This window comes from Cuculus canorus, chromosome 20 (genome assembly GCF_017976375.1).
Source record: "Cuculus canorus isolate bCucCan1 chromosome 20, bCucCan1.pri, whole genome shotgun sequence".
In the NCBI taxonomy this organism is placed as follows: Eukaryota; Metazoa; Chordata; class Aves; order Cuculiformes; family Cuculidae; genus Cuculus; species Cuculus canorus.
In genome coordinates, this window is record NC_071420.1 from 822,998 (window position 1) to 847,579 (window position 24,582).

Genomic DNA, 24,582 nt, shown 5'->3' on the forward strand with positions numbered 1-24,582 from the left:
CTTGCGGCGCGGGGCGTGGCGGCGGCGCCGCTGCAAAGTCCCAGCCGGGCGGCCCGGCCGGGGCTGCACGTGGGAGCGACCGGGACCGGCCCCGCGCCTGCCGTGAGTGCTGCCCCGCTCCGTGCCGAGCCTTGCGGGCTCCTCCTTTTCCACACAGGGCCCTTGCGGCCCGCGGGGTGCTGGGGTTGCTGTGCTGCCGCCGGTCCCGCCCGGCCCCGCCGCGCCCGGGGTCACCGAAGCCGCGAAGCCACTGCAGGGAGCGCGGGTTCCTCTCGGTTTCTCCTCTCGGTGCCCCCGGGGGGGTTTGGCCGTTTGTCCCGCTCGGAGCGGAGGCACCGGGAGCATCCCTGGGGGAAAGGGGTACGGGAGGTGAGGTTCGTGGGGGCCGTTCCCCCGTGAGGGCGAAAACGAGCGGCGGGTCGGGCGTGTGGGCGAGGGCTGAGCTCGCTCGTGGGGCGGTAAAACCCGTGAAAACTGTCATTGGTGAGCTTTTGATATGTTACAGTGTAACCGGTGAAAGCTGTTATTGGTAAACTATTCGAATGTTGCAGTGAAAGCAGTGAAAATTGGTATTGTTAAAGCTTCTCATATGTTGCAGTGAAACGAGTGACAGCTTATCGGTAAACTGTTCAAATGTTGCAGTGAAAGCAGAGAAAACTTATTGGTAAACTATTCATGTGTTGCACTGACTTCTGCCTGTGACCCGCATGGGGCAGGATCAGGAGCAGGGAGTTGTTATGTACTTGTTATGCGTTGTTATCAAGAGTGTAATGTTTCTGTAGCCTTGCTCTCCTGGAGGAATTCTTGTTTTGACTTTTTTCTTCTTCCTCCTCTTTGAAGCAAGTGAGATCTGAGTTACTTGTGTTCCAGAATTTGGCAATTTGATCTATGTGTGGCCAAGTCCTTTATTACAGTCTGTTGAGTCATGCTGTGAAGCGGGAAAGAACGTGCATCTCTGCAAGGGCATCCCTGTCATGAGTTATCCGTATCCATAAGAAGGATATGGAGCTTTGGTATAGGTTCAGAGGAGGCTACAAAGACGATCAGAGCGCTGGAGCACCTCCCGTAGGAGGACAGGCTGAGAGAGTTGGGGTTGTTCAGCCTGGAGAAGAGAAGGCTGCGAGAAGAACTTATAGAGACCTTCCAGTACCTGAAAGGGGCTACAAGAAAGCTGGGGAGGGGCTGTTCACAAAGGCTTGTGGTGACAGGACAAGGGGGAACAGGTATAAACTGGAGAGGGGCAGATTTAGACTGGACATAAGGAGGACTCTCCTCACCATGAGAATGCTGAGGCACTGGCACAGGTTGCCAAGGGAAGTGGTGACTTCCCTATCCCTGGAGGTGTTCCAGGCCAGGTTGGATGGGGCCTTGGACAGCCTGACTTAGTGGGAGGTGTCCTTGCCCATGGCAGGGGATGGGACTGGATGGGCTTTAAGGTCCCTTCCAACCCAAACTCTTCTATGATTCTATAGTAGTAGGAAACGGCAACAAAAGGTGCATTTGACTGCAGTCAGTCTGTTCTGGAAAAATAAGGGGCCGCAGAATGGGAGTAACTCTGCCTTTCTGTGTTTGCAGGGTCGTGTGCTGCCCTGGTCAGGTCGGTGGTTGTGCTAGCACCTGCTGGGCATTATCAGAGCCTCTGTGGACTTTGTCTCAGGTGAAAGGAAATGGCTTGTTGCTGGGGAAAGTAATAGTGGGAGATGGTAACTTTATTTTTCTTCTTCTGTTTGCTTTGTGCCTGTGAATGATCTACTGGGTTACAGCACTTCGTGTGTGTAGTAGAGCCGAGGAGGAGCACGTGGCATGCTGGGAGCGTGGCACAACTGCTCACAAGGGAGGCATGGCTTCTTGGTAGCACATGGGCCAGAGCTGTCAGATCAACAGAGCTGAGCTTGCTGCTCTGTCACTGTGTGACCCAGTTTAAGTCACTTAACCTCTTCATTCTTTAATGAGCATCCTGTGTAAAGGGTGAAATACTGTTCAGGCATTTGCTGAGCTACTGTGGCTGTCCTCGAGTAATCTCAGTGTACCTGTGATTCTGGAGAAGAGTAGTGCTACTTCACGACGTGTATCTGGATGGCACAGTTTAGTTCTGCATTAATTGGTTTGTTTGCACATGCTGCCTAGAACACTGAAGGAAATGACAACTTTTTAGTATGTTAGGAGGACAAAGCCTGTAGGACTTGAGCTGTGCTTGGAGCTTGCTAGAATCTACCTTCTTTCTGCATCACTTGCTGTCATGATACCACTCATTTGACAGTCCCTCTGCTTTTGTTTTAGTGTTTGAGCTCTTGAAGGACTTCTGGAAGTTCTCAGGGGGCACCAGTGCTGGGGGATTAGGCAGGTGAATCTCTGTGATTGTTGTAGTATCTTCTACAGCAGGGCTGCATGCTGTTTGCTCTCAGACATGAAATAAATGTTTTTGTTAGGTTTGGAGAGTCTATGTGGACCGTGCTGCAGGAACACAGTTGTGCATTCTGGTAGCTGTATCTTGCTTAGGGGTGTGCTCTGCCTAGTAGCACTGAGTTTATGTACCTATCCTAGGAACCAGATCCCTCTTAAAGATCTCTGGAGATGCTTTGAGGTGCTAATACTAAAAATCATCAACTGCCTAGAAAGACTTGGCTTTAACCTAGACATTCCACAATGCCTGAAATTAGGCAAGAGGAATTCCCCTCCCCAGGGTGTGAGATGAAGGTCCCTGAAGTTCAGATCAACCACAGTAAGTAGCTTCCCAATTCCTGCAGATTCTTTTGGGAGTTAACTGCAGCAGGAGTGAGTTTGTTTGAGGATTGCAGCCAAAGCTGTTGAGAGTCAGGAGCAGCTGATTTACTCTGTTAAGACTCTTGTGTTCATTTTCAAAACATTGCAGACTTACTTTGGGAGTGTTTGTGAGCAAATATGCTTCTGCAGTAGTAGAGTTACCAGATGAGCATAGTACTTTAAAAGCAACTTACCCTACTTATCTGTGGCTCTGGTCTTTCACATGCACTTATTGATGTGAAAAAATCATTTCAGGTATTTCTAGTGTCCAGGGAGACTGTAATAAGATCAGGGCTGGTATCCCAAGTGCCCGTAGCAACATCTAGAAGTAGTAGAAAACATTAATTAAAACATTAATTACTCTTGTTTAATGTTTCAGATCTAATGACTAGCCTTTTTTTAAGCCTTGGTTTCTAACTGCAGCACTTCCGTGGAACTAACTCTTAATGGAAATGGCTGGTTAAGCTTTGTGAAGTGACGATTAACTTCAGGCAGCTACTTTCAGGTACTTGGAAGAAGCTATTTTATTCAGCCGATGCTCCATATTTCCTGGAAATTAAGACTGTTGAGTTTGCTTCTCCTGGGGATTGCTGAAGGTGATATGTTTGCATGTCACTGCTTTTGCATATGATCTGTCTTAAGCTGGTTTACTGGGCTTTTTTTTGTTGTCCACTACATGGATTCTGTTTAACTGTGCTTCTGCATTTTGTACTCAGTTGACTCTGAGTTTATGGGCCCTGTTCGCTGCAATTATCAGAGTTGGCTATTTTGTAAATGGTCACTTAAAATCATTCTTCAGCAAACAAGTAGTGCTGGTAGACCTGGTGAGGTCCAGACTGCCTCTGACCTCTGCTGCCGGCTGGCAATGGGGACAAGGGACTCACCATGTGCTACAGTTGATTTCAACTCCCTGTGTATAAATAGCAGCAGTTCCTGGCAAAAGCTCATGATCTGCATGCACCCCTGGTATTGGGGGCATTAGCTTTGCATAGGGATAAATGTGAATTATAAACTTGCAAGGATTGGAGTATATATCTCCATAAATCTCAGAGCTGTGACCCTGCAGTTTCCCCTTCCTTAAAGTGGAGTCTCTGTGCTTGGACATTTATTCCATTTATTGTTGCAATGCAGGGGTAGGAAGAATTTTTTGGTGTTCAGGAGTGCACCAAAAGAAATGTACACGTCACTTCCCTAAAATATTCCAAGTTGAATGGAGTATAGTGTTCTGTTTTTTGCCTTCTAAAGACAATGGGCTTTTGTCCCTCAAGTTGGAGAATTATTTTCTACTCCTTCTGTTTTCTCCAACTCGATGTGGCTCTAGGAAGATCACTTCATCTGTTTTGGCTTTGCTTTCTGAAAAAAGCACTGCCAAAGCTGAGGAAAGGAGGCAGCCTGCAGTCTTTGGGGAAGCCTTTCTGTGTGAGAACAGCTCCCAGCATAGTTTGGGCGAGGGCTGGTAGGTGCTGCTGTAATACAGATCAAAGGACAGCGTGCCTCTCTCTGATTAGGTCTCAAGTATGTCCTGTAACTTCTTCTATGCCTTAGCCAGCTTACTAAAAGTTATCTTCCTGATTGTTCGGTCTAAATGACTCTTAGTGAAACCTGTGCTGTTCCTTCCTGAATACAGAGTGCCTTTTTAAAAAATGTTTATTATTCCTCTCTGTGTGCTTTTGCGGCTTGTTCTTACCAAACCAAACTCTGGGCACAAGGCTGAATACTGCTTTTTCGTTTTCTTTGTAAGTCTAGCCCAGCTTTTGTTTTGAGGATCAGTTTATCAAGGTCTCATTGCTGTGCAGAGTAAACCTCCCCGTGAGCAGGTCTTGGTTCTGTTCTCCAGATACCTGTTTGGTCTCAGTGCTGCCTCTTCTCTCACTGTCTCTTGCAGCAGTATCAGTGTGTTGTGATGTAAACCTTGTTGTTTTGTCTCCTTGAAAATTCAAGTCTGTTTTTTCTCTTGTGCACCGAGTTTATTGGAAGCCTTTGGTTGTTTTAGTCTTTGCTCCTGGGTATTGTGCATGCCTGTTTTCTGGAAATTGATGAAGATACCAGGCATTTGACTTAGTTGGTTGCTTTTAAATTATAATTGATAAGCCACATCTGTGGCAGATGCTACACTATGTTGCTTGTAGCAAGGGCTGTATTAGCTTCGCTAGCTTGATTGAGGAAACTATAAATAATGAAAGACTGGAGCAGGAAGGTAATAAGATACATAGTGCAGTAAGCACCTTGATATCTGGTAAGGTTAATCTTAATTTAAAAGTGTAATTTGTGGCTTATTGTATAGCAAGGGTGATCAGCTCAGGGCCTTGCACTAATCTAAGAGGCAATGTAGGTGGTGAGGATTCCTGGTCATCAGTGTTAGCATATATATGAGCTGCTTGGTGATTCCCAAAACACCAGTAAAAACACTCTACAATTTGGCTAGGCTGGTACTCTGCTTTTCAGTGTGTAAATGGAAGCTGTTCCGAATCCTGCTTTGGACTGGCAGTGATGCTGCTGAGACTATGGAGCTGTGCTGGGCCACTCTTTGGCTCCTGAGTGGGAGAAAATGCATAGAAGCAGCAACTGTAAAATGAAATATACATAAAGCCTGGGCCATCAGTGCAGCTTCAGCTCTAAAGGAGGGGAGTGAGCTGTTGTAGGAATGTCAGTGAAGCTGATTACACTGAAAGTAGTTTTTATCTTAAGAGATAAAAGACAGCCTAGTGTTGGTGGTGTTTTTTTCCAGAGCTCTAGTTTAGCTCTTTTTCAGCCTTATCCTTACATCATAATTTATTCCTCTGCAAATAGGACTCCTGGTTCTTAAAAATTTTAAAGTTGTGGAGTGGCTTCATTAGTAATTTTCATTCACAAGAAGAGACTGTTTCTCAAGCTCTGTAGCCCGTGTTAACTGGGTTGTGAAAAGATGGTATTGCTTAAGGGGTCTCTCTTGCTGTTCTTGTTTTTCAGTACTGGTGTTTGAAACAGAAATTGCTGCACACCACTTTCCTTTAATTATTTAAGTTGTTTGCCTTTTATTTTTTATAAGTGCCATCCAGTTAGAGATCTTGTTTGCCTGGCTCCTACCTGTTTTTGGATGTTTGTAGCTACTGAGTCATGTTTTGCAGACTCCTGCCTAAGTGATGTTTGTTTTGATGGTGGTACTCCAGGCAGGCTGGTAGAGGAGTGTGGGAAAGGCTGCAAAGTCTTGTGGCTGATGGACACTCTGGGGATCAGGAGTGTGAGGTGCAAGGGCTTGTAGGCCACTGACCTCAGTTATGTCCTGGAACGTCAGCCTCTGTAATGCTAACCTGTGTCCTAAGGGATGTCTTGGCTCTCCAGCTTGAACCACACTCTAGATGTACTCTCCAGCAGGATTTGGAGGAAGCAAGTGGTGTATTCCCTGTCAACTGCCTGCTCCTTTATCTTGGTATGAAAAACAGAGAAGCTGCAGTTAGATGTTGCGGTGCCATGTGCCAAAACAGCTCTAGATGAAAAACTGCCTTACGCCAAGGGTAGGCCAGGTCTGTCTGTGTCTGTTCCTGTGCAGTCATTTCACTGATTTTAATGGTACAGCCTCCACTTCTTTAGGTTTTTGTTAACTCTTCTTCTTATGCCTCCTATAAGGCATAGTATGAGCTACTGGTTATTTTTAGGATGGAAAATTTTAAGAGCCCACGTGGTCCCGTTTCGTTTCAACTGTGCCAGCCTCGTCCAGTTCTCTTTCACCCAGATCATATTTATTTCCCGAGTGCTGTGTCGCTAACTATAGGGTTGGTAGGGAGGTATCCTGGCCTTGCTGTTGAAGCTACATTCCAATTTAGCTGCCTGCTTGCTTGCTCTGTGATCTTTCAGGATGATCTTTAATTCTAGCCTTGATTTCCAGTGCTTTTGGGGATTGGCAATGTAACCTCTCCAGTCAGGAAGCAGAGGAGGCAGGCGCTGGCAGGGCATGGGGGCTCAGTCACCTGGGAGTTGTCCTCTTTTCTTATAGAGACTTGAAGCAGCTGGTCCCTGGAACAGATCTTCCTGGATGTAGGAAGCCCTGAAAATCTGGAGTGAGTGCTTGCAGTACTCTCCTCTCGGACCTTGAGAATGAATTATCTGGTTTCTCCGTGAGCTTCGTGCTGCGAACATTTCTGACCTTATAAGGATGAGTACACTGAGGATTGTTTGTCTTGGCTGGAGAAACATGGTGGCTCAAAACTGCACTGGGACCCTAATGTGAACAAGTAGAATAAGTTGACTGTCCTTGGCTTTTTTATTTTTAACATAGACAAGTGTGTGCATTCATTCTTGCCCTCATCGCCCTGTTTTTTAGCAGAATATTTCCATAAATCAAGTCATGATGCAGATGGGGAGAGCTAACTTGACCCCTACTCTCCCCTTGGTGAATTAATCCAATCCTGACTACTGTGGGGATTATTTAGCAAGTTGAATAGTCATGTCCTAGCTGTAGCTCTCTGACTGTGCCTTGATATAAGGTGTGACATTTAGACCAGATTCCTAACGTGCAGAAGGAAGTGGAAGTGGCTGGTGGTGCAGGGCGAGCGCGTACAGTGTGCAAGCTCTGTGCTAGCTCAGCTCTATTTTTGGTACAGGACTGCACGGGGCCCAGTGCTTCACACTGGTTCTGGCTTTTACAAGCTGATTGTCCCCAGTCCAGAGCCTCTGGAACTGCTGTGAGTCCCCAGCTGGCTCACCCTGCTTGGAGAGTGCAAGGACCATGAGGCCAGGCTCCCTCCGGTTTGGCAGTTTTTAAAGCCATGTGATTCGACAAGTTGCCACTTTCTGATCTGCTGCTGGCAGGAAAATCCCAGGCTTTCTTCCCTCCATGTATTGCCCGTGCAGTCCTGAACTGACTGTCAAATTGTGATGGAGAGAGGGTTTTGTCACTCCTAAATGTGTTGGAAAATGCATATGGGCTTTAGGAACAATCCTGGGGAGGAAATGAAAGAGAAGTACATGCTGCATCTTAAACCTGTTGGGCTGAGCAGGTTAAAAAATTGGTCACCTTCCAGGCAGCCCATGAAAAGTGACACTGTGACCAGCATATCAAAATCAGGCCACCAAAGTCTTCCTTTTGTGTTTCTGTAAGGAGTTGTTTGTTGATGTTAGCTGTCCCTTGGCCAACCCAGTGCTTTAGGATGTCTGCTGGCATCTTGTGCAGAGCTGCTGCCTTTTATCCCTTTCTCATATGATGGAAGGATGTGGAATTCCCACTTAACATGATCACTGATAGTTTAGTGCAGCTCTTGCTAGAACTAGTCAAACTAAAAACATGAAATTCAGGAACTTCACAAGGAGCAGTCGGCTCATCCAGCAGTCCCCAGTGATCCAAATAGATCGCAGAAGACTGAGGATCTTTATTCTAAATGATATTCATGTTTACAATGACTCTTGGAACTGCTTTGTCTGCCAGGCTTTGGGAAAGGCCTGTCCCTCTGTGGGGCATCCTGCTACTGTGTTCCTGTGCTGAAGGAATGTGTAGGGCAATTGTTTGTACAGTTGGTGCAACTTAATAGGGAATTGGATAATAATAGGGCTGTCTGTTTAATCAGGAAAGCTTGCTGGGAATGGGCTTATGTGAGCTACTTTAATTTGAGTTTGTGGTACGCCTGTGAGACAGCTTGTAGGGTGGTTCTGCATTAATTATAACAATGTAAGCAGACAGCAGATGAGCACTTGCACTGGCTCTCAATGTGCCATTGTGCTATAGAGCATAAATGTGAACCTTTTGTCTTGTGAATGTACAGACTTCACCCTTTCCATTTGCTAAGTTCCAAAATCCAAGCATCCATGTGATTGCATAGACTTCGGGTTTTTTTTTTTAATTCCAAATCTCAGATGTTGCTGTTAACTTAAAGTTCATCCTCAGCTGCGAGCCCTGTACTTGATGCCCACTGGAAGTAACTTGGATTTAGAGAGTAGCAGCTATGAATACTCTGTGAAATGAGACTCGGGTTTCTCATGTAGTCCAATAAACACCTCATTCGTGATATGCTGGACGTATTACTGAATTTCTGAACTAGTATCTGCAGCTGACCTTTGGTTTGGGATAGAGCAAGAAATTTTCTAGCCTCTGTTTTCTGCCATCTGTTTCTTTGTTTGCCATAGTCATTAGGACGCTGCAGTAAGTAGTACAGAAGCAAGGCTGGTGTTGGAGCTAACTTGGATAAAGTTGTTTGCTCCTATGGGGTGGAGTGAGCCTTAAATTATCTGATGCCTGAATGCTGGATTTGAGCCTGAGGGAGGCTTGTTTTTGTCCCTTGGCTAGAATTTAATCGGCTCATCCTGAAAACTGGGGCCTCAAAGGAGAGTTGTGTTTGGGAGCCATGGTCAGAACACTTGCTCTGATAACAAAAGTTTCTTTCCAGTTGAGACAGACTAAGCATAGTCTGGAGACTGACTGGATTGTCTTCTTGGCTAAGAAATACTATGCTTCTAAAGAGGAACTAGGTAATACTCTTTTTCTGTGGGTGGTTCCATTTCTAGGACTTCACTATCTCCTGAAAACAATTTATTATTTTTATTTTTATTGCTTACTGGCAAAAGTCTTGAGGCTTGCCTGGAGAAAAGTCTGTCCTGGGTAAGCCTTGTCAGGCACGAGGTGTTTTGCTTTAATTCCTGCTCCGTGAAAATATAAACAGTGAGTGTTTTGCAGCAAGGATGTTTTGAGGATGTCAGTGACTGTTTAGCTTTGTTCCAGCTGTAGACTTCCTTGAAGGAAAAGGGAAGGTATGTTAGCCTTGCCTTGTATAACCCAGGTGAGGCTTGTGGATGGGGAGGACCGTGCCTGGGATACGGTTTCAGTGGAGTTTCAGTGGTGTCGGGGCAGGGAAGGGTTCACACACTCTTGACAGTAGAAGAGAAGGCTTTCAACTCCTGCAAGTCAGGGGAGGAGCAGCTATCAACATAGTTGAATCTAGATGCAAAACAAACTTTGGAGCTGGGTTTTTTTTAGTGGTGCCTCTCTCCAGGCTACTATTGCCAGATGCATACTGCTGTTATAAGGGTGCTGTATCATATTTTCCATCTTCACTACTGCAAAATCTTTGAGGGATGTCAGGTTATTAGGAGGTGCTTCATCAGGCTGTAGTTGCTCTCTGTTTGGGAATTCTTACGCTGTGCACATAAAAGTAAATGGAGTTGCTTCTTGTTACTGTTTAGCCTCTTAACTGCAGACTTCTGTGGTGTGCCTGCATGCTGGCTACTTGCTGTGCTGTGGGTGAGAACATTTGCAAAGCACTTCACCTTCAGTGAGTTATGTTTTAGAGCAGCATGTGTTGTCAACCTATGAAACTTTCAGGAATGTGATGCTGTCTTTCAAGCAGAGAACTTGGGAGACCTGTAGTGTCTGGAGTTTATGCCTTGTAGTGCTTGTGGTAGAGCTGTGTGCTGAACCCAACCTGATGCTGGAGAGACTCACACTGCTGGATACTGTCCTCATGTGCGATATTGGTCTTCAAAGGGGAGGCAGGAGAAAGGTGAAGTTGTTCTAAGCATAAAGGTCAGGTGAAGCAGTATAATGGTGAGCAACGTCTAGGTATCCCTAGTCTTAGGTAGGGATCATGTGCCATGCTCTGCTGCTGGTAGAGCGGAGATGTGAGTTTAAACAGTGCTAGAAAACAAGCCTGTCCATGCTAATAGAAATATCTCAAGGCATTTATGAAACTTTAGGCCTCCCTATTACCTTCCTTGTGACCATTTTAACATGGTTTCTGTTTCTCCTTCTAGGGATAAGCTGAGGCTCTGTAAAATGGCTTTACGCTTCCGTGATGTTATGATCTATGCCGTACCTGGAGCAGTGGGACTTCTTGGCTGCTGGTGGATCTATTCCCATAGAAAAAGGCATGCAAGCTATCATGACAAACAAGCAATAGACACTGAAGAGCAGCAGGAAGTGCTAGAGAATGATTCATCACCCAAGCCAGCAGTATGTGTTCCTCGAAGACTGCATCTCTTGTCGGAAGAGGAATGCCCAGAGAATGAAACCTCGACCTACCTGCTGTCAGCAGGGTCGATGACGCCCTCTCTCCTGTGCCAGTCTCATGGGAGGCTAGATCTCTCGCAGGACCTTCCAGACCTGTCAGCAATGACAATTCACCCCAGCACCCTTGAGGACGACAGTGAAAAACTAGAAACAGTAGGATTTCAAGATGAAAGCGGTTTCCCTGCTTGTGTTTCTCTCCCTCTGATCTCAAAGAGCACAGAGTGTGACAGCAGTGCTGCAGTGAGCCTTGTACTGGATTCAAGCTCTAGTGCAAACCAAGATCAGTGGCCATCAGAATCGGTGACACTGACACAAAAGTCTTTGGGGATCATGGAGATCAGCAATGCAGAGCAATCAGATGATTCTTCACTTAAGCCCCCTAAGGAAAGCCAGATGCCAGAAATGGTCCTGTCTGGTACTGGCTCTGTGACCGCTGTTTCCTTGGGACTGGAGAAAAAAGCCCATGCCCCACAAGCCTTTCTCGACAATGAAGTTGTATCAAGTCATAAGGATTCTGCAGTGAGCACGTTACCGGATAGTTTGGAGTCTGTCTGTTTGGAGCAGACCAGGGATGAAAAGTCTGAGTCAATTGCCGGTACTGTACCTGTGTGTCATGAGGAGGACACACAGCCAAAAGGAGATGAATTGGAAAGAGAGAAGATTGGAGGACTATGTTTGGACAAGGAAGAAGTTGGGAAAATCGAACAAGTAGCAATACACATCATTTCCAAGGTGATTTTGGCAGCAACTGAGGAAGTGCTGTCTGGTTCTGTAAGTGATGTGTCTACTCGGATCTGCCAGGCTGCCGCCAGCCGAGTTGAGAGACCTCTGGTGTTGGCAAGTGTTTCCTCTGATCAGATGCTTGCAGAAGAAGCTACCATAGCCAATGAGAACATTGCTGCACAGAGTGATGCTGCAGTGCTGACACACCCACAGACGAAGGAACGGGATCAGAGTGTGACAGGTTCTGGCTGTTTAACACATGGCTGTTTGTCCATCACTCTTCAAGGAGACACTGGAGACTGTGGGGTAAAGAACCGTGTGTGCAGTGAGGGAGTGCTGTCTGGCTTGCTAAGTGATGTGTCCACTCGGGCCTGCCAGGCTGCTGCCAGCTGCGTTGAGACTCCTCTGGAGGCGGCAAGCATTCTTAGCTCTGATCAGGTGCTTGTGGAGAAAGCTACTGTAGTTAATGAGAACATTGCTGCACAGAGTGATGCTGCAGTGCTGACATCCCTGCAGACAGAGGAACGGGATCAGTGTGTGGCAGATTCCAGCTGTTTAACACATGACCGTTTATCTGGCCTTGTTCAGGGAGGCACGAAGGACTGTGGGATGAAGAATGTTGTGTGCAGTGAATCCCAAGGAGTTGATTGGACTCATGTGGAAAACCATGGAGGATCCCTGGAAAAGTCACCTTTGGTTATGGAGGACTCTGGGTACAGCACATACACATCAGAATGTGGGACGAGTGTGGAGGACCCATTGCCGAATACAATGCTGTCTGGCACATCAGGCCAGCATTCGGACTCACTGAGCATATCTGCCACCCAAGACACATTTGCCGAGCAGAGCTCAGTACCAAGTGACAAAACTTCTGCTCTGAAGCTACCTGAAGACAGCATAGTGCCATACAGCAATGGAGTACTGAAAGAGGATGGTCCAGACTTGTGTAGTGAGTGTACCAAGGCAGTAGGGATGGATGGAGATCACTTGGAAGGTAAGGAAGTTGAAAAGCCTCCTACAAAAATGTGGTGAACATGCATTTCATGTGCTGTAACCCTTCTGCTTCAGAACATGTTCAGTTAAATCCTCTCTATGTATAACCTCCCCAGCAGATGGATATTTAGCCCTCATGTGCAGGTAGGTATGCATATGGGCTCAGAATTCTCATCTGTAGCATCCAGTGTTAGCTGGGTGATCTGGTCGTGGCACAAAGGGATGAACAGGCTGGTCCCCTTGCAGCACAAAGCTGCTTGTCCAAGGCTGAGCATGTGCTTGAGCAGCCCAGGGACATGAACTGCGTCTGGACACAGGCCAGGCCACTGAACACCTTGCTGGTTTTCTCAAGCCTGCTCATAGGAATGGTTTCTGCTTCTGTTCAGGCAGCCTTCAGTAAGACCTGGGTTATATTTGTGTTGATGGGCTGCTACTGAAAGTGAGCTGTAAGGCAGGTTTCTGAGGTGCTGCTGGGTAAACCAGGACTGTGTTCTGATGAATTCTGATAAAATCAGATGGTTGCAGACCAGTTGCCCTGAAGCCTTTTTGCTTGGAAGGGCAGGTGCATGCCAAGAAATCCCAACAGGGAGCAATGTTCATGGAGTTGTTCCACCTGTCTGTGCTGCTTTTGCTTTCTAGACCTGGGATGGTGTGTGCCTGGCAGAACACAAAGCTGTCTGAGCAAATGTTAGCCTGTGTGACCTTGGGTATGGATGCTAAAATCCTTTATAGGACCCTGTGGTGCCAACAGCCCTTAATGACAGGATGTCTTCTGTAATAGCTACAAAGTGTTTGGAATGATGCTTATGGCAAGACATAGGGATTGAGTTTGCCAGCAGTTAAGGACTAAACCCACAAAACGTCTTCACTAGTGAGAGTAACGATAGGAAGAAAATGACATTGCATTGTTGTGAATACTGGTGTGACAAGAAAAGTACAAGTGTTGTGGAGCCTGGATCACAGAATCATTGAATGGCTGGGGTTAGAAGGGCCTCTGGATCTCATGCAGTCCAGCTGCCCTGCTAAAGCAGGGTCACCTCGAGCAGGTTGCATAGAAGCATGTTCAGGTGGGCTTGACTATCTCCAGAGAAGGAGACTCCACACCCTCCCTGGGCAGCCTGCTCCAGTGCTTGGTCACCCTCCCTGTAAAGAACTTTCTCCTCCTGTTCAGGAGATGACAAGGGCTAAAATCTCTTCACTGAAACAGCTGAAGGGTAGGGAAAGCAGGTGCAACAGGTAAAGTTGATTACATGGCTCTATTGGATGAGAGGTCCTACAGCTGACCTTCACACCCAGGCTGCAAGACTCAAATCCTCATCCTTGTCTAGGAAGTCTATGGCAAACAGCTGCACTGTTTGCCTTTGACTTTCCAGGCATCTGTGCTCTGTCACTGGTTAAGATGTGGCAAGTGTGAAGCAGCTGTTTGGTTTATTTTTCATCTTTGGTCTTGCACTGTGTGGTCTGAATACTTGCAAGCAAGTGAGGCTAATCTGGAGGAAGGATCACCCTTGTGTTGTACTGTATCTGGTATCTGACCAGGAGAAAGCTGTTTGAATTTGTCCCTTTGCCAGGTGGAAATGTTCCTGGTATCAGATGATAGTTTGGAAACAAAATGTTATTCAGCTCTGGCACCTTGTTTCTTCAAGCATCTGACTAATTTGGGCAAGAGGCAGTCCCCTGTGACAGCTGGCAGTGGGCACAGCTGGCACTCAGATCTCTGTGCAAACCCTGCTGGGGCAGGGATGTAGTGTCGCTGCAAAGAGCAAATGAAGGAAGGGGTTGCGTGTGCCTCCTTGTGTGCTGAACACCCAAGGAAGAGCTCTGCTTAAGCCACAGAAAAAATACAAAATACCTTGCCAAAATACCAGCATTGATATTACCATAGCTCTTGTCTGGTCACTGTGCCTTATAGTGTCTTGTCTCTGCTGCTGTGTAAGGTGTCACTGAGTTTGGAGGACTGCTGCTGAACTCCAACCTCTGTCTGCTGCATTCCCAGAGGTGTGCAGGTTTTTCTCCAGGAATAAAAGAAGCTTTCAGTAGGCTGTGTGTGACGGGACTTTACCCTTTCTAAAATTCTGGGGAACCTGATACAGGAACATCCTAATTGAATACGTAGGAAGACCTCAATGTCACCTGTCTATGAAATGTCTTTTCATGGCCTTGTGTCTGGTAGCTGGATGGTGTGGGCTGTCTGAGTGCTGACATGTGCATATCTTGTAGGTTCGGATGTAAATAGAATGGATTTTGTGGACAGCGGCTGTGCTATGAGGAAGACAATGACTCACCAGAACTCTAAGCTAAGAGGACAATCCAGCAAGTCTGACGTCATTATCTGGGAAATAGAGGTCCCAAAGGTAACTAGCCACTGGCCTGTTCGCACATCCTGCCCTGCACTACATAAGCCATCTTCTGGTTCTTCTAGTCTGGTACTGGCTTAGTGCCATCCCAGGGAGATCAACAACAAATCAAAGAGGATTTCAGCATTTAGCTCCTGTTAGGACTCAACAAGAGTGAAGAGCCAGTACCCAGCTGCAAACAAGAGGCACATCAGGGCTACGCCCAGGGTAACCTTGGTTGTTGGAATCATTATTCCCCATTATCTTCCACCTCAGTCTGTTAGTCTGATGCTTTGAAAGCATTCGGAAGGCTTTGAGGGTACACAGCTACCAAGAGCAAGTGCTGTTTTTTTATTTCCACCCTGTAGGAAGGCTACATTTCAACTGCCTGTCCAAACCCTTCTGAATGAGCCGAATGCTCATCTGAGCTGTTGTGTGAAGCTGCTCTGGCTATAGTCAGCTTTCTTCTAGGTTGGGAAAGACGTTGTTTTTTAGAAATATGTTCATACCTTCTTCCGTGCTTTATATATGCAAAATCACCTGTGGGTGAAAGTCCTTTTGCAGTTCTGCATCTCAGTAGAGCCAAGTACAGGCAGCCAGGCATGTGAGACAGCAACTCCTGGCAGGATAAGCATGGATAATGCTGCCTTGAGTGCTTAGATGATGTGAGCCCAGTGAAGACATGTTACGTGCATTTTAATGGATCAATAAAACACAGGCTAAGGAAGCAGTTCTACGGCAGAAAAATATGTTTCAGTGGTTAGTGAAGATAGGCTGTCACTTGTCTTAAAGTAGCTAATTTTACACTATACCGTGTTATTCATACTGTCTGAACAATCCTGTCCTGATGTCTGGTCTCCAACAGTAAATGTTGGCAGGTGCCAGAGGAAGAGTAAAAGTGTCAGGGGCTCGCACCGATATCTCTTTGTCAACTTGCACAGCTCTCCAGTGACTCTGTAGCCTGATGGGCATGGTAGCCTGCTTTATGGTCCTGTGAATTTGTCTACTCCCTTTCTATTCTAATTAGCTTGTTTAAAAATTGCAAAAACTTAGAATTTTACATTTGAATGAAAAATGCATGTAGCATGCTTTTATTAAAAAACAAACAAACGGAGGGAGGCTGGGAGCGGATGTGACCTTACTTGACTGTGGGAAGATAGTAGCCTTTACCAGACCTGGTTTTGTCTCATCATGTCTTTGTGTCATTCTACAAGATATTAAGATGGATCTATCAAAATGAGCTGTGCTTACTGATCGGTATCTACTTTGACTCATCACAGACCAGCTCAACCTTACACTGGTCGAGCATTGCCTTATATCTGTCCTGCCTGCCCCATGCTGCAGAAACTGGGAACGTGGGTGAAGTGAGCTAGAGAACAGTGATGTTTGAGATCCTTTTCTCTTCCTTACTGTTGCTTTCTTGTCCCTTTCTTTCATAAAGGACTTAGTTGGCCGTTTGATTGGCAGACAAGGAAGATTTATGAGTTTCCTGAGGCAAGCGTCTGGTGCCAAAATTTATGTCTCAACACTACCTTATTTCCGTGACTCCCAAGTCTGCCACATCGAAGGTAAGTGAAATGTCTCTTTATTTGTGGTCTTATGTGTACCTTGGGGACCTTAATTAGATGGGCAAGGAATTTAAACAGATTTAGTGGCTTCACGAGTCCAGTGCTTGATGAAACTTTTCTGCTCAGCGCTGTTACAGCAGAGGTACTCGCCAAGTCACCTGTGCCTTGGCATCTGAACCCTCTGTTCAAGAGGTAAGAATGCATTTTCACATCTTCGGGGGCTGTAGTTAAACAAACATCTTTTGCATGATCCCTTAAGGTTTGAAGGAGGAGCTGTGGGATGGGTATCAGCAAATGCGGTTTTGACTGTGAAGTATGTTAGACTAATTGTGGCTGAAAAATATCTGTCACTGAACGGGGCTTGTACTGGAGATTAAAGCTGTTGAAACTGGGGCCTGGCAGCCTGAGATGCTCATGTTGGTCTGATATCAAGCTACATGGCCAAGCTGTTAAAACTTTTCTTGATGTAGCACAGGAGACTTCCAGTAGTGATATTGCTTCTTGTGGTGGGGTGAGACTGTCCTCAGCATATCTGTGCTACAGGCTTTCTGTGGGATTTTTCTTCCAGGCTCCCCACAGCAAGTAGACAAAGTACTGAACCTGATTGGCCAGAAGTTCAAAGAGCTGTCTCTCAGTAACATCTATGGTCTACCTCCACCAGCTCCGCTAACGCTTCATTCCCTCCTAATGACTGCCTGGGTAAGTCCTAGCTCTCTGGCTGTGCGGATGTCAGAGTGAGAGCTGTTATTGGTTCCTACTTTTTAGTACACTATATCCACGTGGCTGCTTTACAGATGCCCTCAGAGTTTGTTTTTTTGTGGCTACCTATTGTCTGGCTTGTGTAACTGCTACAGATGAGATTTATCTACCTCTTCTACCCCTACTGTTTCCTTTCTGCGTAAGCTGAGAAATATGGAATAATAGAATGATTCAGGTTGGAAAAGAATCCAACCCTTAACCTAACACTGCCTAGTCCACTATTGGTAAGGGTATTAAACATGAATGGACCCAGCACAGAGCCCCGGGGACACCACTTGTGACCAGCTGCCAACTGGGTTCACCTTTAACCACCACAACTCTCTGGGCCTGGGCAGCCAGCTATTTTTTTACATGTTGAATGGTACACTCATTCAAGCCATGAGGAGCCAGTTTCTCCAGGTGGAACAGTGTCAGAGGCTTGACTAAAGTTTAGGTAAACAACATCCACAAGCTTCTCATCTACTAGGTGGGTTACCTTGTCATAGGAGGAGATCAGGTTAGTCAAGCAGGACCTGTCTTTTCTAAACTTATGCTGGCTGGGCCTGATCATCTGGTTGTACTGCAACTGTCACATAATGGTACTCAAGATGATCTGCTCTGTATGCTTCTCCGGCACAGAGGTCAGTCTGACAGGCCTGTAGTTCCCTGGATCCTCTTTCTGGCCCTATAGATGGGTGTCACATTTGCCAGTCTCCAGTCAACTGGCACCTCCTAGTTGTTCAGTAATGCTGATAAATGGTGGGAAGTCTCTCTTGATTGCCCTTGGACTGTAGCAGAATGTCTCACCAGACTCCAGTTAAACTCATGGAGTCACACATCTGGTCTGCGTGGGTTTTACCTACAGACTAGGTGTTTGTCTGAGGAAATAGCACTTCAGTCTGGAGCAGAGTTGATTTTCTGTCCCCTCTGCTTAAGAGCCACTTGCTTTGAGGTCAGAATGCTCCACTGATCCATTGCCATTACTGGTATTGTCCCCAAATCCTGAAGCTGGTTTTCTATAAACTGTTTTACTTCCTTGTGACATTTGATTACACTTAAAGGAGGTTTTAATCTCGGTGTTTCCCGGAAGAGTTTTCATGCTGCTTTTGCTATATCGGTGCTTAAAAACATTTCTTTGCTTGCATTGGGCATCTAGAATCTGTAAAGTAACTGTGGACGTAACTGTCTCCATAGATGTGAATACAGGCTTTGTACTGGAGAAGGGAATTTATGCTGGGAAATTAAAGGCATTTTAGATGTATTCTAAGCACAGTAGTGCTTGGAAGCTGCCCAACATAGTGGCTTTCTAGCAGCCAGGGCAAATTACTTTGAAAATGAGACCTGTGATGAGTCTTGGACAATCCTGTGAAGGTTACCTTGATGTTTAAAAACCCTATGGGCAGGGATTCCTTGCAAGTTGCACTGTGTTGACAATGCAGCGTGACTTGACCTGTATCATTCTGACTCTGCTCACTGATCTCTTGGGTACATAAGTCTTAGGTGCTTTATGCCAAGAGTCTTGTGTACAAGATGGGCCCCACTCCATGTCTGATGTCCTTTAGAATAACACAGAGTAACAATAAGTAGCTTTCTGCTCCTGATCCAAAGCAGCTTTTGGAAGTGAAATACCAGAGTGCCAGGGCTTTTCCACCCATGGCTGTAAGCCTTGGGAGTTGCCGGTGGAACACAGAGTTGCTGTGGATGAAGCTTGTGTTGCAAAGAACTCTTAATGAGAATTTCTTTCCTTCCTGTGCCAGCTGTTCCTCCCAGATGGAGTCACCGTAGAGGTGGTCGTGGCACACCAGATCAATGCAGGGCACATGTTTCTGCAGCAGCATACGCACCCCACTTTCCATGTCCTGCGCAGCCTGGACCAGCAGATGTATGCCTGCTATTCTCAACCTGAAATCCCAACACTACTGACTCCGGTAGAAGGCAAGTAACTTGACTGCTTAAAGATTATTCAGTTGAGAAACTTCAAGGGTCCTGCAAAAGTCTAATGCCCCTGAGTTAGGCTTGGGAAGTTTCCCAGTGGGTGAGAAAGTGATAGTTCACTTGTAATTTTATCGTTTCTTAATGATAAAATGTGCCAGAGCACAGTTGTTGCTCTACCCTTCCTTTCCCCAGTCATCTCTGGGGTACCTCCCCAGCCACTTAGCTACATGTTGAAATTCAGAATGAAGCCAAGTCTGTCTCAGGTTATTTCTAACCAGCTTGCTATCTGGTGTATTTTCGCTGGCAAAGTGTGGAACTACTCCCAGATCTTCATAGTGTCGCTGCATTGCATATGGTGTAAAGTGGAGGGTGCATCCCATGGAAAGTGTTACTAGTGCTTACTTTCCTTTTCGGAGACAGACCTCACTGTTAGTGACCAAAGGCTGGAAGGCAACTGGATGCCTGGGTAGAACAGTGTGGGAGTGGTAGACAAACGTGAGAGTAAAACCCATCTCTCCTGTGTCCCAGCTGCAGGCCTTGTTCAGCAGGGGTGTGGGTGATGTTGAAATAAAATGGAAGCGGCATAAGAAATGCTGTTGATTTTCAGTGCAGCACTACCAGCGCCTGAAGGTCTGGTTTCTGTAAATGCACTTACACTGAGCCTTTCTGCTTTGTACTCTTATGTTTTGCAGTTGGTATTATCTGTGCAGCCCCAGGCCTGGATGGGGCATGGTTACGGGCTCAAGTTGTTAACTACTTTGAAGAGACCAATGAGGTAGAGCTCAGATACGTGGACTATGGAGGATATGAGAAAGTGAAGATCGACACGCTCAGACAAATCAGGTCTCTAGCTCTTCTTCCATGGCCTGAGGCCATGTCTGGCTTGAATCATCATCAGAGGCATCCGTGTTGTTTGAATTGCTTATAGGTTTTTCCACAGCTGAGGTGGGGAAATGGTAGAAAGGTTTGTCTCTGCAACAGTGTGGTTTCCTTGGGAGCACAGCAAGCTCTTGCAAGGAGAGATGAAAGGAAATTGCAACTTCAGCCCCTTCAGTGGCTGAGCAAAAAGGATGCCTTCAGAAGGCCCCAAAGTATGGTTAATTGATGAGCTAGGAGTAGGACTTGGATCCTCTATGCCCCAACCCCATTGGCTGGGAGAGCCATATTGGATGAGGGTTTTCTTATTCCATTAAATACTTGATTGTGCCCCGCAGGTGGGAGAAAAGCAGTACAGCCTCCATTACGGAAGTAGTTTTTGCCTGGAGCCCAATCCCACTTGGCATGCTAATCGGACAATTTATTGCTGCTGCTTAATTGCTGGGAGAATAGTCAGATTCTTTTTTTTTTTTGGCTGTCATCAATTTAAACCAAACTCCTGTTAGAGCAATTGATTAATCAATGTCGCCTTAAAGGATACATGAGTAATTTAAAGCCATGTTCTTATTCTGATTGATTCTCTTCTCTTTAAGGTCTGATTTCTTAACACTACCTTTCCAAGGAGCAGAAGTTTTACTAGACAACGTGATGCCACTTCCAGGTAATGGAGCTCTCTCAATGTACTGTTGGTGCTCCTGCAGGTTTAAATGGATGCCAGCTGTGTACAAGCAATGATTCTGTCTAAACCTTCTCCCTCCTATTGCAAGCACAGCCTCTGACGTGACTAGAGCAAGGACTGGAAAAATTGTACTTTATTCTTCTAAATGTGCTAGCGTGGCATAACCTGTCAGACTCCAAGGGAAAGATGATAAATGTCCAGGCTTTTTCCTGCATGAGGGAGAAGAATGAATTACACTACTAAGCAGCAAGTTGGCAGGGTGTAGGTGAAGTAGCTGTAAGTACTCTGCCTTGTTCTGTCATAGAGTAGCTATAAATGCAAACTTTGTTTTTAATCTGCTAGACAAATACCTGACATTTTCCTACTAAAATGACTGATGCGTATGGTTCTGTGTTCCAAAGACTACTGTCCAAGCACTGGAAGATTGTCAGTCACTGCCTAGAAATGCTTTCTGGTTTGATTTTTTTTTTCTCCTTCTTTTTTCTAGTGGCATTAGAGACAATCGGTTCATTAGTGTCTAAAAATCTACCATAATGGGTGTGAAAGGGGTGGCTGTAGGAGCTGGGGGGGGTCAGGCCAAATTTAACCACTGGGGTTTGTGGTAAGGCCGGAGTCCAGGAGGTACGGACCATGCCAAGACTGTAGAAAAATAGGAAAGTTTAAGCTGCTTCTAGCAGAAATTGGTGTTCCCTTTGGCGTGACCTACCCCTTTCAGTATTTGTGGGGCAGTAAGGAGATGTTCTCAGGGCGGGGAGGGCAAAGGAGAAGCTTTATTTTGCAGCGGTTTGGTAGGAAATAAGCAACTTTCCTTCAAAATGGTAATGCCTACATCTGGTCTACAGTGTAGATTGTAACTGTGTTACTTGGGACACAGGGGTTGCCTGCTGTATTACAGGTGTGGAGTTAGCAACAGTACCCTTGTCCATGTCCCTTGTGTGAGCCAAGAGATTTGAGCTGCCAATGCTTGCAGAGGCTGCATTTGACACCATTCAGGTGTCAGCTAACTTGCAGTACAAATGCTTTTGACTTCTTATCTGCAATATTGCACTCTGTGCAGGGCCAATAAAGTCCTGGGCCTCCTGAGCTTTGTTTATTAAGAACCAAAACACTAAAAGCAGCTCCAAGGTACTAGAGAAGTCTACTTTTCTAGCTTTAAAGCCTCCTATTTCATCAGCCACTTATGTTCTCATCAACTTAGCTAGTGGCTTTAGAGAGCACTTCATCCTTTCCCTTCAGCAGCACAGCAGGTGTAATACTTGTGTGGTCTCCAGCTTGTGTGCCTGCAGCGTGGTAGGTGAGGTTTCTCTGGCCTAACATGTAGGAGGTCAGACAAGATGAACTTAATAGTCCCTTTTGGCCATTAAAGCCTATGAATATCTCATTTGTTTTCTCCTGCTCTTTTCTTTCCAAAGATGAGGATCACTTTTCATCTGAAGCTGACGCTGCTGTTAGTGAGATGACCAGAGGTGCAGTCCTAGTGGCGCAGGTACTTGAGCCATCTGGAAAAGCCTGCTTGCTGATTTGACTGCTGCTGTTACCCCCTCATGTACTGTGTGTGTTAAAATCAAAACCAGCGCCTGAGCCTATGAGCTTGGCTGCTGGGCAGGGTTCTTGTTGAGAAGTCTTTGGCACTGAGAACTCTCTTGTGTAGCATCAGCACCGCTCAGGACTGAGTGGCTGGGAAGGATGAGTATTCCTTTCTGTTCCTCATGCGGGCAGGGAGGAAGGGCACCTGAGTGGGTTTACAGAGCACGGTCACTTGTTGTCCAGCGGATCAAGTATTCACCAGGGTCTGTTGTTTTGACAGTCACAGCTGTCTTTGCAACATTGACATCAGGACCTGATTTCTGGCTGGCCAGAGGGAGAAGTACCCATGTCAGTTAATTGGGATGAGTTTCCCATGTGACAGCTGATAGCATTTGTGGCAGTCAGCTTCATCACTTCCTTCAGTTTGATGCAGTGCTGAAATGCATCCCTAATTCTAGCGAAGGTATGGATTTCGGTGTCTGGAGCAAACTTGCCAGCAGGGTGTCCCAGCTGCCTGTGTTTCTGCTAGCCTAGTAAGTTTGGGTTTCTGATATGCAGTGAACAATGCTAGCCTTGCATCCTCTGTGGCTCAGACCAGAATTGCCGCATGCTAATATTTTTGTGTGTTTTCAGGTCACAAACTATGACAGTGCGACAGGTCTGCCAATGATACACCTGTGGAACTTGACAGGAGATGAGGTGCGTATGTTGATGTACCTATTTTTTCAAAACAGTTTGATATGCAGTCGTTTTACTGTTGATTAGGAACTTGCTGTGTTTCTTGTTGGTAGTTTGTTCACCTTTCTGCTGTTTTGGTTTTTTTTCCACCCCCCCCGCCTCCCTTTAGGTGGTGTCAGTAAACAGAACTCTGGTGGAAAGAGGACTTGCTCGGTGGCTGGACTACTAGCAATGTCCAAGATGCCGCGACAACTCTTTCTGCAGAGAAAAACAAAAGAAGAAATCTTGTTTTGCACTGTTACAATTCGGTTTGGCAACGTCTCATAAGAAATCTTTACACCAGAGTGCAGAGTCTTGTGGTCCATTGAAACATGTTTTGCTCAACTGTTACTATTTCACTAGAAACATGTACCTCATCTCAGTGAAAGGCGGGGTGTTAAAAGCCATACTGACAGATACTGTAGCTTTAAAGCAAAAAGTCCTCCCTGGCCTCCACTCAAAGAATGGAAAAAAAAACCTTAAAAGCTTGGGGCTTGCTTGAAGCAAGCAAATGCCCCTGAAATGTTAATTGTGATTGCGTTTTTGTTCAAGATGTATAATGTCCCATCAACTTAGTATCTGCTTCTCCTCCAAGTCATATCGGTTGTCACTTTTTTAACAGGCTCTACCTATGAAATTAATGAATATTAATAAGGGATTTAGTGTTCAGTTACATTTTTTCTGTATTGTGCCACTAACCTGTACAAACAATATTCATCTTGTGTCTTCCTTATGCCGGGAGGTAGATGAATTGCATTCGTTGCACTTCCTGTGGCACGTGTCTCACTGCAGTCATGGTTTTTAGGCTTGAGATGCTTAAGGAAGAAAGCTTCTCTGTGAAGATGTTTGAAGTGCAGGATATGTTACCACTACATTTTTTTTTGCTCTGAAATGTCATGTATTTAAAGAACTGATTGCCAAGCCCAATTGTAGTTTATATTTTTCTAGCTGTGCAAATCTGTAAATATATATAAAAAATTGTAATATTTTGTACAAGAAAAACACTGGAAACAAAGGGAACTTTACAGAAACTTTTTCACACCAAAACGTCCTATGTAGGTAGAACTGGTTTGGAGTGCGTTAGGGTAGCCAACGTATTTGGAGCATCTGAATGTTGTGACTGTTTCAGCTCTGCTGTATACAGGATTAGCATTCCCCTAGGTTGCTGTCTGGTTTGAATTGTGATCACTGCATTCTTTGCTATGTTGCTGTACAGATATGTTTAAAAAAAAAAGTAACAACTTGGCATTAATATTGCAGTGGTGTTCTCTCTCAGTTTTTTTTTTCCTCCTTTTTAGATTTCTATCACATTTAAAATTTTGCTCAAGTAATTTAAGCTGACTTAATATTCCTAAAAATATGCCCTCTAATGTGTATCATTTTGGATATGTATTGAGCTGAGATTTGTTGCTGGCTGAGAAGATACTTGCCAGGGAAATGTTGATGTAGTCAGTCCTCAGAAGTTTTTTCAGGTGGATTGAAGGATGTTCTCACATCCTATGAGCTAACATGTCAGTACCTCACACATTTGGATAGTTGCCTACAAAAGCATTTGGCCCAATCCCTTCTGGTTTGGTACGGTCATATCCTTTTTTTGAGTTCTCTCCTATTCGGTGCTTATGATTTCTTGTTTATGTTTGCAGTAACGTCCAATGAAAACTAAATTTGGTAAATCCGTTAAATCTATAAAACATATATCCTCTTGGAATGTTTCTTTCCCTTTCAATTAAAGTACGAATTTTAAGCTGTCTTAAA

General features: G+C 45.5%; 1 protein-coding gene across 4 annotated transcripts; it reads left to right on the forward strand.

The window, feature by feature from the left end:
* On the forward strand, positions 1–24,582 carry AKAP1 (A-kinase anchoring protein 1). Of its 4 annotated transcripts, none has more exons than XM_054085184.1 (11): positions 1–102; positions 10,480–12,452; positions 14,672–14,805; positions 16,229–16,355; positions 16,924–17,054; positions 18,851–19,028; positions 19,721–19,871; positions 20,498–20,565; positions 21,996–22,069; positions 22,744–22,809; positions 22,958–24,582. In XM_054085184.1, exons 2-11 carry the CDS (start codon positions 10,502–10,504, stop codon positions 23,015–23,017), a joined length of 2,940 nt encoding a protein of 979 aa, XP_053941159.1. In that variant the 5' UTR covers positions 1–102; positions 10,480–10,501; the 3' UTR covers positions 23,018–24,582. The 4 variants fall into 4 exon arrangements, with proteins under 4 accessions (XP_053941159.1, XP_053941161.1, XP_053941158.1 ...); XM_054085186.1 differs by lacking the exon at positions 1–102 and adding an exon at positions 122–360; XM_054085183.1 differs by lacking the exon at positions 1–102 and adding an exon at positions 123–369.

Coding starts and splice junctions, on each gene's coding strand:
- AKAP1 (XM_054085184.1), top strand. CDS start 10,502: ATGGCTTTACGCTTCCGTGATGTTATGATCTATGCCGTACCTGGAGCA. Junction 17,055..18,850: donor CCCTCCTAATGACTGCCTGG/GTAAGTCCTAGC, acceptor TTCCTGTGCCAG/CTGTTCCTCCCAGATGGAGT. Junction 22,810..22,957: donor GGAACTTGACAGGAGATGAG/GTGCGTATGTTG, acceptor GCCTCCCTTTAG/GTGGTGTCAGTAAACAGAAC.